General features: G+C 44.4%; 1 protein-coding gene across 7 annotated transcripts in view; it reads left to right on the top strand.

Annotated features, from left to right (window-relative positions):
- The window catches only part of DGKG (diacylglycerol kinase gamma), a 210,818-nt gene that overhangs the window by 150,971 nt on the left and 43,673 nt on the right, over positions 1-16,174 (top strand). For all 7 annotated transcript variants that reach the window (XM_059687264.1, XM_059687265.1, XM_059687268.1 and 4 more), the window contains one exon: positions 11,423-11,600. In XM_059687264.1, the coding sequence (XP_059543247.1) occupies positions 11,423-11,600 (178 nt within the window). The remainder of the gene's footprint in view (positions 1-11,422; positions 11,601-16,174) is intronic.

Here is a 16,174-nt window from a genome sequence, read left to right as displayed (position 1 = left end):
ATCAGTGTGCCTACTGAGCTGGTAGTGGGGTTCCCACTAGGACATGGCAATCAGCTCTCTGAAGCAAGGACTCTATCTTATTCCTTCTGTATCCCAGGCCCAGCACAATGCCTGAAATGAAGAATTGCCCTATATTGATTGTACAATTGAATCGACGTGTGAAAAATCTCATAATTCGTGTGAACACTAATAGAAATTACCACTTGACCAGCCTCAAGTGAGATATTTTTTGTTGGAAGCCACCAAAATAAAAGGGACCCACCTTGCTGCATTTGTAACACACAGGGGGAGATGGCTGAGCCTGCAGCCTGGCACTCCAACCTCCCACGCCCATCTCAGAGCTGTTGCTGGGACCTTTGAAAGTAGCAGAGGGTGTGGGACAACTGTGAACCCAGGACAGGAAATGCCAGAGTTCTCCCACCTCTTTCCCACCAAAAGGAGTTAAGACAGTGAGTGGGCAGAGCCCATATGGCACCCAGGGTGCCAGGCGGCTAAGGGACAGGGGAAGTAATCCTGAAAGGCAGAAGAATGGGGTCTCCATTCTGAGCCCTCTCTGATGGCCCAAAAGCTACCTGCCTCTGAGCCCTGCCAGTCCCTATGGCCATTAGCCTGTTCTGTCTGCTGGAAAGTCTGACCCCCTCAGAGAGCCCATTCCACCCCAAGTTAGCCTGAGCTCCCCAGACGACCAAAAAGCCTATTAATCTGCATCCAGAGCAAGAATGCCTCAACACACTAGGTTTCTCTAACTCGGGAGGGTGGAACAGTGGATAGGAAATGGCTTTGCCCTCTGTCCAACTCTGAGACAACCCACCACCATGAGCTCTCAGAAATAGCAGTTTTGTTTTGGAAACTGGCACCCAGTGCAGGTTTGCTCCTGGAAATGAATTTGGTTCCCCCCAGCTGCAATGTTCTACTTCCAGCCTCCCTGCCAACACCCCCTTCCAGCTGCCCCTCTCAAAGGCACCATTGTGCCCGTCTGGCACAGCAACAGAGGAGGGCTGAAGAGGAAGAAAACATTTTCTGCCCATGGGAGGTTCTTAAGCAGGTTGTGTGTACATGGCTTCAATGCTGCATTCCTTGAACCCACACAAACCCGCCAAAACTCCATCATCCCTGTCACAGATGGCAGCCACCTTCCAGTCTCACTGGCCCACCAGAGCTCACTGTCAGAGAAAGCAGAGTGCGCAGCTGGGTGGGCAAGGCTGGTGGGAAGTGGGGGGGGGAGGGGGGAATCAGATGACACTCTTTTCAGAGCAGCACTCTAGCCTGCCAAAGCAAAGCTGAACACAGACGCTGAATCTCTGATCTGGAGGGGATTTCGTCCCACTTACCACTCAATAAACTCATTTTGGCACATTCTGCTAAGTGCGCATCCAGCCTCCTCCTGAATACTATAAGGATAGGCAGCTCACTACTTTTCCAGATGCCTGTTCCATTGCTGGACAGCTCAGAATTTTAGAAAGTTCATCCCAATGGGTCACAATGAGGATGTGTGACCCATTCATCACCATATCCTTCCCTTGTCGGCACTTAGCACATGCTTGAAATAAGTGCATAATAAGTGTTTATGGGATATATCACTGAATTCCCCATCCACTGGACCTATGTCTACTCACTGGTGGCACACAGAACACGCCTTCTTGCTCCTCCATATGACCGCCCTTCATAGGGCTGAAGATCTATCCTCCATGTGGTCTCGTATTGATCTTCTGAACTCAACATCCCCAGTCCCTTATATGACTCAATGGACAGACCCATGACTATCCTGACCACCCTCCTCTTGATAGACTCCATATTTTCCAGTGTCCTCTTTAAAATGAAGAAGCAAATCCCTTGTATCTAGGCTACTCAAAAAGTGACCTCTTAGGTAATAGCACACAAGATGAACAGGAGTCAGGTACATACTCTATAAGTTGAGCTGTCTTCTTGTTCTTGTCATTTGCATCTCATGCAAGAAACCTGCAGGTTCATGAAGCCTACCATGAACCTAGATAAATTTGGAAAAGAAGGACCTTCCTTAGTTTTACTGAGTCAATATTTCTTCACCCGTAAAAATGAGGCCACAAATACTAATACTGTAGGGTTGCAAGGATTAGCATATGACGTGCCTAGTTTATAATGTTACTCAATAAATGATATATATTAATGTTACCATATAACATATGTGTATATTAGTATTAACATCTAACTGCCATCAGCAGACATTAGCTCCTAAAATGATATAAAACAGCCCCTCTGAATGTAAGGAAGCCACTATTCTATAAGATTTACCTATATACCAGGCCAATTTTTAAAACTGTACTGGACTATCTTTCCAATAATGCTATCACCACTCATCAACTCCACTCAATTTATCGCCTTTTCTTCCCTCAGGAGACACATATTATTGACAATAAAAACATTCTCTACAGTGCCTCTCTAGGGAAAATAGACATCATTGTTTGCCCTGGCTGCTTTTCTTTCACTCCCAATAAATTTCTCTATCCTGGCCATAAGCCCTGCAGATATGCAGACATGTACTTCCTTTCCCTGGTGTGCTGGAGCCGGCTTGCTTGATGGCACATCTCTTCCCAACACTGGTTTCAGTGATATCATGTAGGTAGCTTGAAACTGGCCATAATGAGAGCATTTACAGCAAGGAACACCACCATCAGAGCTGTTGCTTGTTCTTCTTCTTCTCCTTTTTTTCTGGAGAACCTGCTGCGAAGCATTTAGCAGCACACCACTGCCTCTAGCATTGACCTGCTGTGAGCACCTTGAACACAGGAATTGTGTCCCATTTCTGTTCCATCCCCAGAGTCTAGCACAGAGTACGTAGGTTCTCCTCATCCTTGATGGATACATGCGCACTTTTGTCTTCTGTCTCTTAATGTCTCTCATATAAATTGTGCTCCATGTTCCCTATTCTTGTTACCAATTGTTCAGATGTAGATTTCCCTTAGCTGTGATCAGAGGACCACTCCTTTCAGACTTGGGTTAACCTTTCATATCTCTCCCTAACCTGGACACTCAGTCCACTTTATACCATCAATATATTTATCCTGGGAAGTTATGGGGATTCATCTGAAAAAAAAAACAAAACCTTATCAGGTCCTTTAAGGAACACCTTGGTTTCCATTTTGGGATTTCTCCACCTGTTCTTTCTTAACAAATAGTTATATTGGACATCTGATATGGGTAAGACATGCCAGAAACTATGGAGAATATGAAGCGCTGTAATTGACATATGAGCTCTACCCTCTGAGAGCTTACAGTCTCCTGGGAACAGGCAAATATGCATAAGACATGTCAGAATATGCATTCCCAATGAGACAAAAACAAAGCAATGAAAATTCAGAGAAGGAGCTGGAAGGGTAAGATTTAATAGGCATAAAAATTGATGAGCAATTTAGGCAATGAATACAGCAGAAACAAAAGCAAGTGGGCTCTAGTCTGTGGCCTATAAGCAGATCAGTGTCAGCTACCATGTCTAGCCTTTGCTAGAACCCAGCTAACACTCTTCCTCAGCTACTTTCCTCTTTCCAAACCAAATGGAACCTTGGTCCAGTGTACCCAGGCTTCCCAGAATCTAACTTACTTTCCAGTCTGGCTGACCAATTCACAGAGAGAACATCCTTCCCACCCACCAAAACAGAAATGTCCCCACTGTAAATGAGCACTACCAGCCCATCCTTACCAGGATCCTACAGGACCCTGGGGCTATACAGAGTGGTATACTGGTGCTTTCCCTTCACCTAAAGGCTATCAGCATCCTGATCCCTCAAAAAATGTGGGAGCAGTGATCTGGGCCGGGTCTTTATGTCAACCACCTCTGCCCTTGAGGCTCTGACATGGAGGCCAAGCATCAAGGGAAGACACTCTATCCTTCTGCCCATCCCCTCTCAGCCCATCAGAACCCCTATTCAAGTGTGTCCAGATGTCATCCACCTCTTCCTCAGTCTTTTCCCTCCTCCCCACTGTAATTGAAACATTATTTTCCCTAGATCTTGCCTAGCACTTTCTAATGTCCCTCTTCAAAAGATGCCCCACCTCCATTTCTCACTCACTTGGGAAAGGACTCCAGTATCATCCCCAGACCCCTGTCCTGCCACTATGTTCAGCATCTTCTCCACTCCATCTACTTCCCATCCTAGGCATTCCCAACTTCCTCCTCCCTATAGGCATTCATCCAACACGTATTAACTGAGTATCTTCTCTGCCTCAAACATCCATGAAAAACCTTTTCCTCAATAATATTACCCTTTAGATCAAATCTTCTCTCTCTCTAGCCCCATTTGTCACCCGACTACATGGCGATTCTGACTCTGTTCCCTCACTACCACTCCTACTCACCTGGAGTCCCTAGTTAAACCCTAGCTCTTTGAAGAGATAGCTGTGTAATCTGGAAAGGTCAGTTACCAACTCTAGGTCTCATTGTTCTCATTTTGGTAATTAGAGATTACCGAATCTAATGTTCCATCTGGCTTTCTGTGCTTTGGCCCTCATCCAGCTGCCAAAAAATTACTTGTTACATAATCACTCAGGACCTCTTGGTTGCCAATCCAAATGAACAAAGGTCTAATTCTAGATATGCTGACTCTAATTACCTGTGTGGCTGGGGCCATTTCTTTCATCTCTTTAACTTCCATTTTTTCTCAGCTACAAAATGAGGTAACTGCACTGAATGACCTTTCAAGATTCTTCAGGTCTTTGATTCCATGAGAACATATATACAGAGAAGAGAGAAGGAGAGCGCTCCTTTTTGGAGAGTGGACAGGGAAGAATTCATGGAGAAGATGACATTTGTAGAGATTTGGAAGAAAGGCAGAGAAAGGGTGCCAGGGTGTCCTCAAGGGAACTGTGGTAATGGATCTAGACAGGGATCATCCTCCACTGATTACGATCTCTATAATGGAAGATCAGGATGACAACACCTGAATCCACTAACCAATCTGAACGTCACCAAAAAATGAGACAAGAAAACTGTGTGACTCCTAATGATATGCAATAGGAAATACACAACCCCACTGATAAAGTATTCTTGCCAAAAGGATTCAAACCCTGAATCTGATCAGGCCTCTGGATCTAAAAGTATCAATTTAGTGAAAATAGAGGAGACAGGCTGAGAATATATTTAAAAGACACTTCAGAGAAGCAATCAGAAAAATCCAGAATCTGGGGAACGCGACAGCCTACTTCTCAAAGTGTGGTCCATCCCGCACACAGCATCAGTATTACCAAGGAGTATGTAGAGATGCAGAGTCTCAAGCCCTATCTCAGACCGCCTGAATCAGAATCTGCACTGTAATAGTCCTGCAGTGATTTGTACCCACATTAAAATCTTGGAAGCAGAGCTGTATAGGACAAATGACCCATTTCCTTCAATAAATATTAAAGACAAGGAGGATAAAACATGGGGAACTTACAGGTCAAAAGAAAAAAACTAAAATACATATCAACCAAATTTAATTTGTAGACCTTTCAGACCAACCAATTATTTTTTAAAATGAGACTATGGAGGAAATTCAAACAATTACTGGATAGTTATTGATAGTAGGAAATTATTGTAACTTTCTAATAATGATAATAGTATCGGGGCAATTCTTTTTTTTTGTAAGAGTATTATTTAAAGATACAAACAGTAGTATTTATAGATTAAATGCTATAGTATCAGGGCTTTTCTATAAAATAGCTTGGTATAGAGGCGGGGAAATGAACTGGGGTAGAGTTAAAACAAGATTTAAAAAGAAAGATGGGAGAGACAAATTACAATAACGCAGGAAACCTAAGAAAGAAAATTTCAAGCTGAAAGGGGCAAGTACTCCCAGAGCCATTGTGGACTGGGTCACACCTTAGTCTGGGCTGGGAGAGGTCATTCCAGACAGCAGACCTAACCCAATGGCAGGAGTATGAAATAAATAAATCTGCACTCTAAACCAGAGAAAATCCCTATGATGGTGGCACCGTGAATCGAGGTTAGAAGAAGGGAGAATTTCCTAGTTGCTAAAAACAGAAACAGGTCATCAAATAAATTATGGGATCTCCTTCTCTGCGGACCTTCAGAAATAGGATCCACAGAGCTGAAATGGAGGCGGCCTTGCTCAGGGGAGAGAAAGTTTAGATCCGCAGCCTTTTCAGGTCATCGAGAAGGGAAACGGGGCGGGGGGGGGGGGGGGGTGCTCAGAGAGAAGGGAGTGGGGTGGAAAAGCCCACCGCCTGGCAGGAAAGCATCAATGCCCTCCCTCTCTCACGCCCTCTGCTTTCTGTACCTTTCAGACAGCACAGATAGCTTGGCGGATCCTAGTTCTGCCCAGAATTTTTGGGATTTTAGGGATTCGAAATGGGGGGGGGGGGGGCGGCGCGGGCAGTGGATTGGGAGGGAGAGGCTACATAGGAATTCCTAGCGCGTTTAGTGTACACATAACTGCGCCTTGGCTTCGTAACCAAGTTTCCGGTTACCTATGCACCGGCCCTCCACCAAACAAACAAACCATCCTTGGCTCAGAAAGAAACCAGAAGTGTGGGTATCGTCTGCGCAAAGGGAACCAACGTAGAACGTGGCCGACAGCTGCGGGCGGTGCAGCCAGGCCTTGAGGAGGCGGGCGCCAGCCACTCCGGGCCTGGGTTTGGGCAGATTCCTGAACCGGTTCCAAGGGGGATGGAGCGGGGCTGGCCTCGATGCACCCCACCCCACCCCGGCCTGCAGCGCCTCCCTGGATCCGGCGCAGCGGCCCTGCACCTTGCCTCCCAGGCATTGGGAGCACGGTTGCTTGTTGGCGTGCGCGCGCTCGCTGTCCTGGACAAGAGCTTTCTGTTTCAGCCCCAAACTGATCTATAAATACCTGAGTTCGCTGCCTCGAAGCCTGGCCTTCGAGGGGAATAGGCTGGCACAATCCCAAGTTAAGGGATGGCTAAAGGTGCGCGCTGGGACCGCCGCCCTCCTTGCGCTTCCCAACCCCACCCCCACCCCCCCCACCCCCCACCCCCCACCCCCACCCGCATCGGGAGCCCCCTGAGTCGGAGCAGAAGGAGGGGGACGGGTGACGTCATGGAACTGTTGGAGGATTTAGCCCAGAAACCCGCCTGGGAGGCCGAGGGCCTGTGTTCCATTTAAGCCGACAGTGTACCACTGTTGGCTCCGCTTTCCTAAATGCTTTCCACCTTTCCAGAGACCTAAGCGGGCCTGGGGTTCTGAAGGAAATCAGTGTGTGATGTCAAGATCAAGAACCCTGAGGACTGGGCATACAGATATATATGGGTGTCAAGGCTTTGACTAGCATGGGTCCGGCCACAGAGTCATTAGAATGCTACCAGCAGGGTTTCAGGTAGTGGGAGAATGATTTCAGGCCGAAATATGCCTCATGGCACAGGCAATACTACTAAATGTCATAACAATGCAAAGGATTAGAGGGAATGTTACTGCCTTCCAGAGACTAATCAACCCCTAAAGTAGATGTTCATTCCCCCATCCCACCCCCAATTTACAAATGACAAATTAAAACCCAAAGAGGGTAAAGAACCAATGCAGGACCATGCAGCCGGCCAGTGAAGGAACTAAGATTTAAACCCATATCTCTCAATCTCCAAGCCCAGGCAACCTCTTTCCAACATTGCATTGCCTCTTGGCTTTCAAATAGGTACATTCCAAGGGTGGGGGCATCTACTGTCCAATAGTCGCCAGGCTCCTCCCACCTCCTCTATTTTCAAGGAGATAATGGGGTAAGGGGACAATTTTTCAAAAAGCAGAGTGAGGACTGTTTGCTCTTCCAGAGAGAGGTTAACTTAACCAAATTAAAGCTAACACTCGTAGCTCGTTATGACTGGAGATGGAAGGGACAGGGTACACTTAAAACTGCAACAGGGAAGAAAGGTGACTTTGTGAAATCTATGTCCCAAGAACTGTGCTGTGCTAATGGTAAATATTTTTTTTTACAAAGCTGGCACAGAGGCAAGATATAATAATACTTATCTTCAACAGTGATGTGCCATGACTGCTCTAAGTACTCTACAAGACAGACTAGTGGTGGGAAATGTCAGGTTTTTTAACAACAGCTGGAAGTTTAATTTTGCTATAAGTCTAGCAGCAGCAAAAGTCTCGATTTGCCTCACTGACTTTCATCTCCAAAGTAGGATCTGGCATCTGACTGCTGGGGTCTGCATTCTAGCTCTGGCAGCTTGTAGAGTGGAAGTTGAGTAGTCATGAGTAAGCCCTTTACCCCTGTGAGACCTTGTCAGTTGTGGGTAGTAAATATGCATCCTTTGTTGCGCTCATGTGAGAATCCCAGGAGAGAATGTAGGTGAAGGACCAGCACAGTGCCCAAGCTTGAGCTGCAAATATTATTACTATTTCCTCTCAGAAGGGAGGGGGCATTTGGGCCAATAATGAATAAATTGAGGTGAAGTGGAAGTAACAACAACCAACAGGGAAAGTGATGGTGTTGGGTAGGATACAAGAAGACAATGCAGGGCAAAGACCTGAGCAAAGCTCATTTCAGAGAGTTTGGAGAAAAGTAAAGTCTGGCTCAGTGAGATTCTAGCCTAAATCCCTAAATAAGAATATGTGCATAAAGGATGAAATGATGGAAGACATTTCAAAATAAGCTACTAACAATTCATTAATTCTATTGAGAAGAAAAAGGAAAAGAGTGTAAAAAGGAATTACCCGACAGAAACATGGAGGTCTAGATTGAGCCTGTGCTTTCAGGGGACAGTACACATACACACAAAGGCAAGGGATGGACATGTACCCAGGTCTGAATGCACAAAAGCCAGCTGAAGGTCAAACACAGTGTTAGACAATGTTTGAAGCAAAAAAGGACATGGAAAGTATATGAGTTCTCTTATTCCTTTACTGATAGGGGTTGTAGAGTGGTCAGTTAGGGAATACCACTTGATCTTAGCACAACTAAGGTCTTATGTTTTAGTGGAAAGAACACAGAATTGAGGTCTGGAGACCAGGATACTGGTCTAGCTCCACCAATAGTAATTTGGGTCACCACGGGCCAAGTCCCTTAACCGTGCTGGGCCTTATTTATGAAAGATGGAGTATGTTCTCTTGGGTCCCTCCCATCTCAAAGTTCCATGATTCCACATTGAAATTAAAAGTGGACTGTTGACAGTTCAATCCAGAGGATGCAGCTCCAATAGGACAGCCACAACCCTAGGGCTACTTAGTGCACAATGTATGGTGTGTTAAACTGACCAAAGAGAGAATGTAGTCCCTGTTTGTTTTTTGCCCTGTATACATGTATTAATGACTTAATCCCCAAATGATAGGAAAGCTTTTGCAAAAGGTCATAGAATGAAGATTTAAAATAAATTAGATGGACTAGACTAGGCCTGGGCTGAAAGCCAGATGAAATTAATTGACATAAATGTAAAGCCCTATGTCTAAGTTGGTGGGGTTTTTTTCAATATCTTTATAAGTTCAGGATAGGGAGGAGCTGGCTGAGCAGTAGGTGATGGGATCAGAGTTTGGGTGACTTAGATGACTACCCATTCAAGCTAAACTGATGCAGCCTTCATCTAGCTGCTAACAAAGGAGCTAGTGCAGATTTGACCATATGGACAAACAGGGATAATGATAATGGCAGACATGTGTTGGGCCCTTACATAGGCTTCCCACATTATCTCATTCCTGGGGTATCGTAGTGTCACAGGATCCCAGCCCAAATAGTGCCATTGCCACTTGTGCCATTAGATCCTGTCATTGGTGTTGCTTTTATTGCTGGGGGCCTTACAGAGTAGGAGACTAACAAACTGTAGTGTGTGCAGATCAGGGCAACAAGGATGGGGGATGTCTGAAAACCAAGTCCTACAGGAGGGGACTGAGAGAGTTGACAGTGCTCACCCCAGAAAAGGCACAACCAAATGGTGGTGCAAGAGGGAGGAGAAGTACAGGAGTGGTTAAGACGTGGGCCCCGACTATCTGTCATCAAATTTGTGTACTTCCATTTGTAAGTTCTATTACTTTAAGCAAGTTACTTAACTGCTGCCTCAGTTTCCCCCAAAGTAAAAAGGGAGTAGTCATAGTAACTAACGTATAAGATTATTATAAAGGTAATACATGAGATGTATATAAAAGCTCACCTGGCAGGTGGCAATGCTTAATACCTACGCACAATGATGATGATGATTTCATCATGCATCTGGTGAACTGTCCCCATGGAGGAGCAACAAGGGTCATTTTATCTAGCTTCAGAAGGGGGGAATAGGACTAATGGGCAGAAGCCAAGAAGAAAGAGCATCTGGTTCAACATAAAGAGACCTTTCAAATAATCAGAATTTCACAATGTAGCAAGAGCTCATACTTACCAGAGGAGCTTACTCTATTCCATTTTATAATTGGTAGAACAATTCATGGGGATAAGGAACCATAAATTAAGAGCATCAAAGAAATCAGAAGCTAAACCAAGGTGAATGGCAACAAGCCATACCTTTCTACTCCTCCTCTGTTGAGAAATCTCTAGAAGTTTGGATTTGTAGATAAACTTGAAGACCATGGATTTTAGTTGCATGCTTTTGATTTTCCCTGACTCACAGTAGGCAAGATGAAAAGCTTGGGCTTTGTAGTGAAATTCCCAAACTTAGAACCCCTGCTCTGTTATTTATCGGCTGTGCAACCTTAACTCACTTCTCTGGGTTGAGTTTTTTCTTCTGTAAATGAAGTAAACTTCCCACAATCCTCATGAAGAAAAATCAGAGCTAATATATATCTTGCTGCACTGGTAAACATTATGGCAAAGTGGTCTGACTTTATCTGTATATGAGACAGGCAAATTCAAGCCTTCTGGCCTTTTGTACCTGGAGGGTAATGCAGGTGGTGGAGATTGGATAAAAAAACAAACAAACAAACAAAAACAAACAAAAAAACAACAAAAAAAAACTGTGCTACATCAGCAAGCACATATGCCAAAATTGCACTTAGGATACAGATGCAGAGACAGGCAAATTCTGAAAGCCTTCCAAGTCTTAAAGTCTGCTTTCACAGGAGGGATAAAATAAGAGGTGGTAAATGAAACTTTTTGTCATTATTGAGAATCTGTGTGTTAGGTTCTGGACTCAGCATACTAAGAAATCTTCTCAATGGTTAGGGAAGGTCAGAATTGTTGATAATTAGGCTGGGCTGGAGAAGAGATTTGCAATTAATTGTCTTGTGAACCATCCCTAAAGCCTATAGAACATCACTGGAGCCATGTGCTGTCTTCCCCAGAGCTGACCAAGGCTAGATCTCCCCCATCTCACTACAGTGGCCAAAAGTATTAGGGCCTGAGCAACTTTGCCCAAGATTCAGCTTCTTACAGAAGCAGGCTGGTGGCTGTGGGCCAGTCACATCCTTCATAAGAGACCCCACCATACACACACACACACACACACACAGCCTTATATTGGAGTGCACTGAGTATACTAACAGATGACCTTTTCTCTCTGCCCCTCCCCTCAGTGTGACGGGGTTGGGGTGGACCTGAGCAACATCTTCCTTGAAGGCATTGCCATTCTCAACATTCCAAGCATGTATGGTGGCACCAATCTCTGGGGAGAAACCAAGAAGAATCGGGCAGTGATCCAGGAAAGCAGAAAAGTTGTCACTGACCCCAAGGAACTGAAATTCTGCATCCAAGGTAAGTCAGGCATAAGGAAATCTGTTGTAGGTCAGTGCCCCGATGAGAGGGTATTCTGGTGGGTGGTGTTCATGCTCTGGGGATACTCTGACTCATCCTCCCTGATGTTGCAAAGTTTATAACCTAACTGAGAAGAGAAAATTAACAATAAGGAGCCCTTAATGACAGTCAGTAGTCAAGCTGTGGGACTCCATGAGGTCAGGAGTCAATTGCTGCTCCTATCAAGGTTACAAGTGTCCTCCAATATTTATATCCAATAGTCATTCTCAACCTTGATCTCACTTCACCTGCCAGTGGCATTTGACCCAACCGATCACTCCCTCTTCCTGAAAATATGTGGCTTCTATGACTCCACATATGGTTTTCCTCCTAACTCACTGGTTACTCTTTCTCACTCTCTTTTGTTAATTCCTCATCTTCTCTCTAACCTCTTGATGCTGAAGGGTCACCAGCCCTCTTTTCTTTTCTGTCTATGCTCACTCCCTTGATGACCTCATCCAGTGGTGAGATTTTATTTAAATACCACATGAATGCCAATGACTCAGCATGTCCAAAACGGAACTCCTGATGTCCCTCCCCCAAACCTTCTCCACCCACAGCCTTCTCCATCTCAGTTGATGATAACTGCAACCTGCCTATTGCTGGAGCTAAAACACTTGGCATCATCCTTGACTCCCTTTTTATTGCACATCTCACATCCAATTTATCAGAAAATCTGTTAGCTTTTAGCTTTACTTTTAAAAGTAAAGAATACACCTACTTCTCACCACTGCATTCCTACCACCTTGGTGTGAGCCACCATCCTTTGTCCCTGAGATTACTGCAAATTCTCCTAACTGAATTTCCTGCATGTGCCCCTGCCCTGTAGACTATGTCCCACCACTGCATTAGAGTATCCCTGCAAAAATATGTCAGATTATGCCACCCTCCTGCTCCAAATCCTGCAGTGACTCAGAATAAAAGCCAAATATCTTCCTTCATATGGCCTGGAGGGCCCCAGATGGCCTGGCCTCCCGTTACCTCTGAGACTTTATCTTCTGCTACTCTCCCCCTCACTCCCTCTGGCTTCTCACGCACTGCAGACTGCTTCCATGAACGGACTATTCTTTCTGACTGGAACAACCAGTTAGTGTGCCTTAGAAGCCATCAGTTGTGCCTTCCCCTTTTAACCCATCAGGATTCTGAAAGCACCCTTAAAACTACCTTTACCTCTACCTCTTCCTAGCCATTTCTACCAAAGAACCAACTGGAGAATTAACAGAGCTCCTGGCAGCTCTGACTCCTCTGTGGATTGGAGGAAAGGTCCTCACTGATCCTCAGTGATTCTCAATGGACTGGTGAGCTGGGGGAGGCATTGGCAAAGACATCACACCAGGAGGCAGAAGACTGGGTTCGAGTCCAAGTGCTGCCACTAACCCACTTTGACATCTCTGTTTTCTTTGTTGCAAAACCTGTATCATGTGTAAAATTTTGATAGCTGAATGGATGGGGGTTGAACCAGATCATTAGCTCTTAAACCAGGCCTGCTTGTTATAAATGAAGATTCCTGAGCCGTAGCCCAGATCTACTTAATTAATCTCTGGTTCCTGGTAATGAGCTCCCCAGATGATTCTGATAAACTGCCAGGTTTGAGAACCACTGACATAGACAAGTGTCCATGAATCCGGGTCTGTCCCAAGCTATTAGTGCTAAGATTGGAGTAATCCCACCAGTAGAAGGAGACAGAGCTTGGCTAACCATTGAAGGGAAGGGTTACTTGCTTGTTTTGAATCCATCTATTAGACAACCAGATTGTTGTATCCCAAGGCGAGATCATCTCCACACCTCCATCCTGTAAGAGAGGACTCAGGAATTTTTATCTGTTGCCCTCTTAAGTCCCCTTTATTTCACACAGTAAACTTTCCAATTTGTGTAAATTATTAAACTGAATAATGTGTTCCTCCTTCCTCCCTTGGCAAGGGAAGTTGTGGGTGCTAGCAGAGGGTGGGGGAAGCACTAGAGATTGTACAAAGTTCCTGGAAACTTTCCTGCCCTGGTGCTCCTACCCCAACCCCCACTTAGGCATCCAGCCCCATTAGAACAGGATCAAAAGAGACTACTCCTCTCCCCAACCCAGGGGCTTTGACAAGCTCTTGCTGAACATATGTTTAGGTTAAGACTCAAGGAACATCTTCCCCTTACATATCTGACCTTACATATCTGACCATGTATCTTCCCCTTCAAGCAAGAGTAATGTGTCTGCTGATCTCTCTTGGCCATCATGTACAGGAACTGTGTTCCCCAAATCCCCCTTTCCCAGAATGTGCTTTCAGAGCTAAAAATGAAGCTACTTCCTGTTCTTTGGAGGAGGTCATGAGCTAATCAGAGTAGAGGCTGAGAAGGGGCCCTGGCTTCTGGGCTTTGCAAAGACACTAACATTGAGCTTTCTTTTTGAAAAGGTCATGATCTCATGTAAGTTGAGATGTTAATGGAGAAAAGCTAAAGAGACAACCTATTTAGTGGAAAAACATTGGCCTAGGAGTCAAGAGACTAGGGTTCCAGTTCAGATTACTTCTCATTAGTGTGTGACGTTGGGCAAGTCCTTTCACATTCTTGGATTTCAATTTTCATTATCTATAAAGTAGATGAGGCTGACAATCATATAAGTTTCTATAGATTATATGTTCTTTATGGCTCCATAAAATTAAGACATGGACAGGATTGGTCTAGGTGGACTCCTTGAACAGAATTGTATGGCCAGTCTCTTCCTTCTTTCAGTGTGTTTTGTCCTACAGTTTATAGGCCAGCAGCTGAGAAGGCAAGGATCTCTTTCTGCAAGTTGTTCATTTTGGGGAATTCTTTACTCCTTAGTAATTTCACTGGGATTGGAGATGAGGGAGGAGTCAGGAGAAAGTAGTAGGAGGGAAGGAATTTATCATAGAAAGTGTAAGAGGAAATGACAATAGAAGGGATTAATGTCAAATCTTTCTGATCATAAATCTTTCTCCTTGGAAAAGAAATCCAAGAAAAAAGGTCCTTCAAGATTAGAATGGAATGAATTCTATAAAAAATTGGCTGATTAGAAAGCAGTAAGGGGACCTGGGAAACATATCAAGCAGTGAAATAACCTGGGTTTACATTTACCCTTTATAGTTTTATAAACCTTAGAAAGTGACCTCACCTCCCTGAGTCTCAACTTCTTCATCTATAAAATGGGCATAATACCACCTAGCTTTTTATGAAGATGATGAATATGTAAGTGCCTGGAACAAAGTTTAGGCTTGAATTAAAATATATATCTCTGTGTGTGTGTGTGTGTGTGTGTGTGTGTGTGTTTCCCTCACCTTTAAGTCTATTACATGCTGGAGCATGCCAGTGGAATTCCTGATTTTGAAGTTTTTATCGTTAGCATTGCCACCTACCTGCACTATCATCAAGAAAGAGCAGAGCTCATGCCAAACTCCAGATCAGCCTTTGTTCTAGCACATTAAATTCATGCCATCAATTGTACTATATCTACTGTCTCCTTTCCTGGACCTTTTATATTCTAAGGATGGAAGATGGACATTATTCATCTTTGTATTCCCAGTGCCTGACCCAGTGCAGTTAGTCTAAAAAGGTTGTTAGGTAAATGAGAAGTACATAGATATTGGTTCTTTTTAGTTTTAGTAACACCATAAGAATAGTGACAGAGTCTCTTATATTTGTATTTCATTTTGGCTTTTAAATAGTTTTGCATATATTAACTTAATGTAATGTAATTCTAACCAGAAAACCATGAGCAAGGACATAACCACTCCCATCCATATTCCTATTTCATATTGGGGCAAAACAGAGGCCCAGTGCAGGGGTAGAACTTGTATAATTCATGTTCAGGGTTGGCATCAAAACCAAGTTCATGATTTCTAGCCTAGCCCCAAGTGGCTAGTATTGAACTAGAAAATGTTTTTGAGGTCCTACTGTGTGTATTCTACAAGTCAGGTACTCAGAAAATGGGAAGAATTTATAACCCAGTCCAGGAAAGGCTCCACATCTACTTGTTGAAATTCTGTTCCTCCTGCAAGGCCCACCTCAAGGGCCCACTCCTTCCTGGAGCCTCTGGAGGTGAGTCCAGTCTCTGAATTCCTAGAGCATTTACTTTTGCCTTCTGTCTTGACAGTACACTGATAATAGGTTGCCCTGCTCCATAGGCATGTGCATCTTCATCATATCTCCTGCCGCTACCTGGAAAACAGGGAGGATGTGTTCATCTTTGCATTCCCTTCAAAGACTAACATCCTACTTGGCTCACATTGTCCCACAGAAATGTTTGTTGGAGGGAAGGGGAGAGGGAGAAGGGGTCCTGCCTTGGTCTGCCAGCAGAGTGGGCAGTAGATTCTGGAACGGGACAGGAACAGGCACTTAGTGAAAAATCTTGGGGGGGGGGGGATAGTCTCATAAAGAGTTAGTTATATGTGAGTATTAGTGAGGCTGTGAATTTCATTTTATGAAACCATTTAGAAACTCATTTGATAAGTAAGAGATGTGCTGGCTATCTTTAGATAAGTAATTCAAATATAACTTAGAAGACTTGTACTTGAGAGTCAGTGTAGAGT

This window comes from Myotis daubentonii, chromosome 3, assembly GCF_963259705.1.
Source record: "Myotis daubentonii chromosome 3, mMyoDau2.1, whole genome shotgun sequence".
NCBI classification, from domain to species: domain Eukaryota; kingdom Metazoa; phylum Chordata; class Mammalia; order Chiroptera; family Vespertilionidae; genus Myotis; species Myotis daubentonii.
Note: the sequence above shows the minus strand (reverse complement) of the source record. Positions and strands in the feature narration are given on the sequence as shown.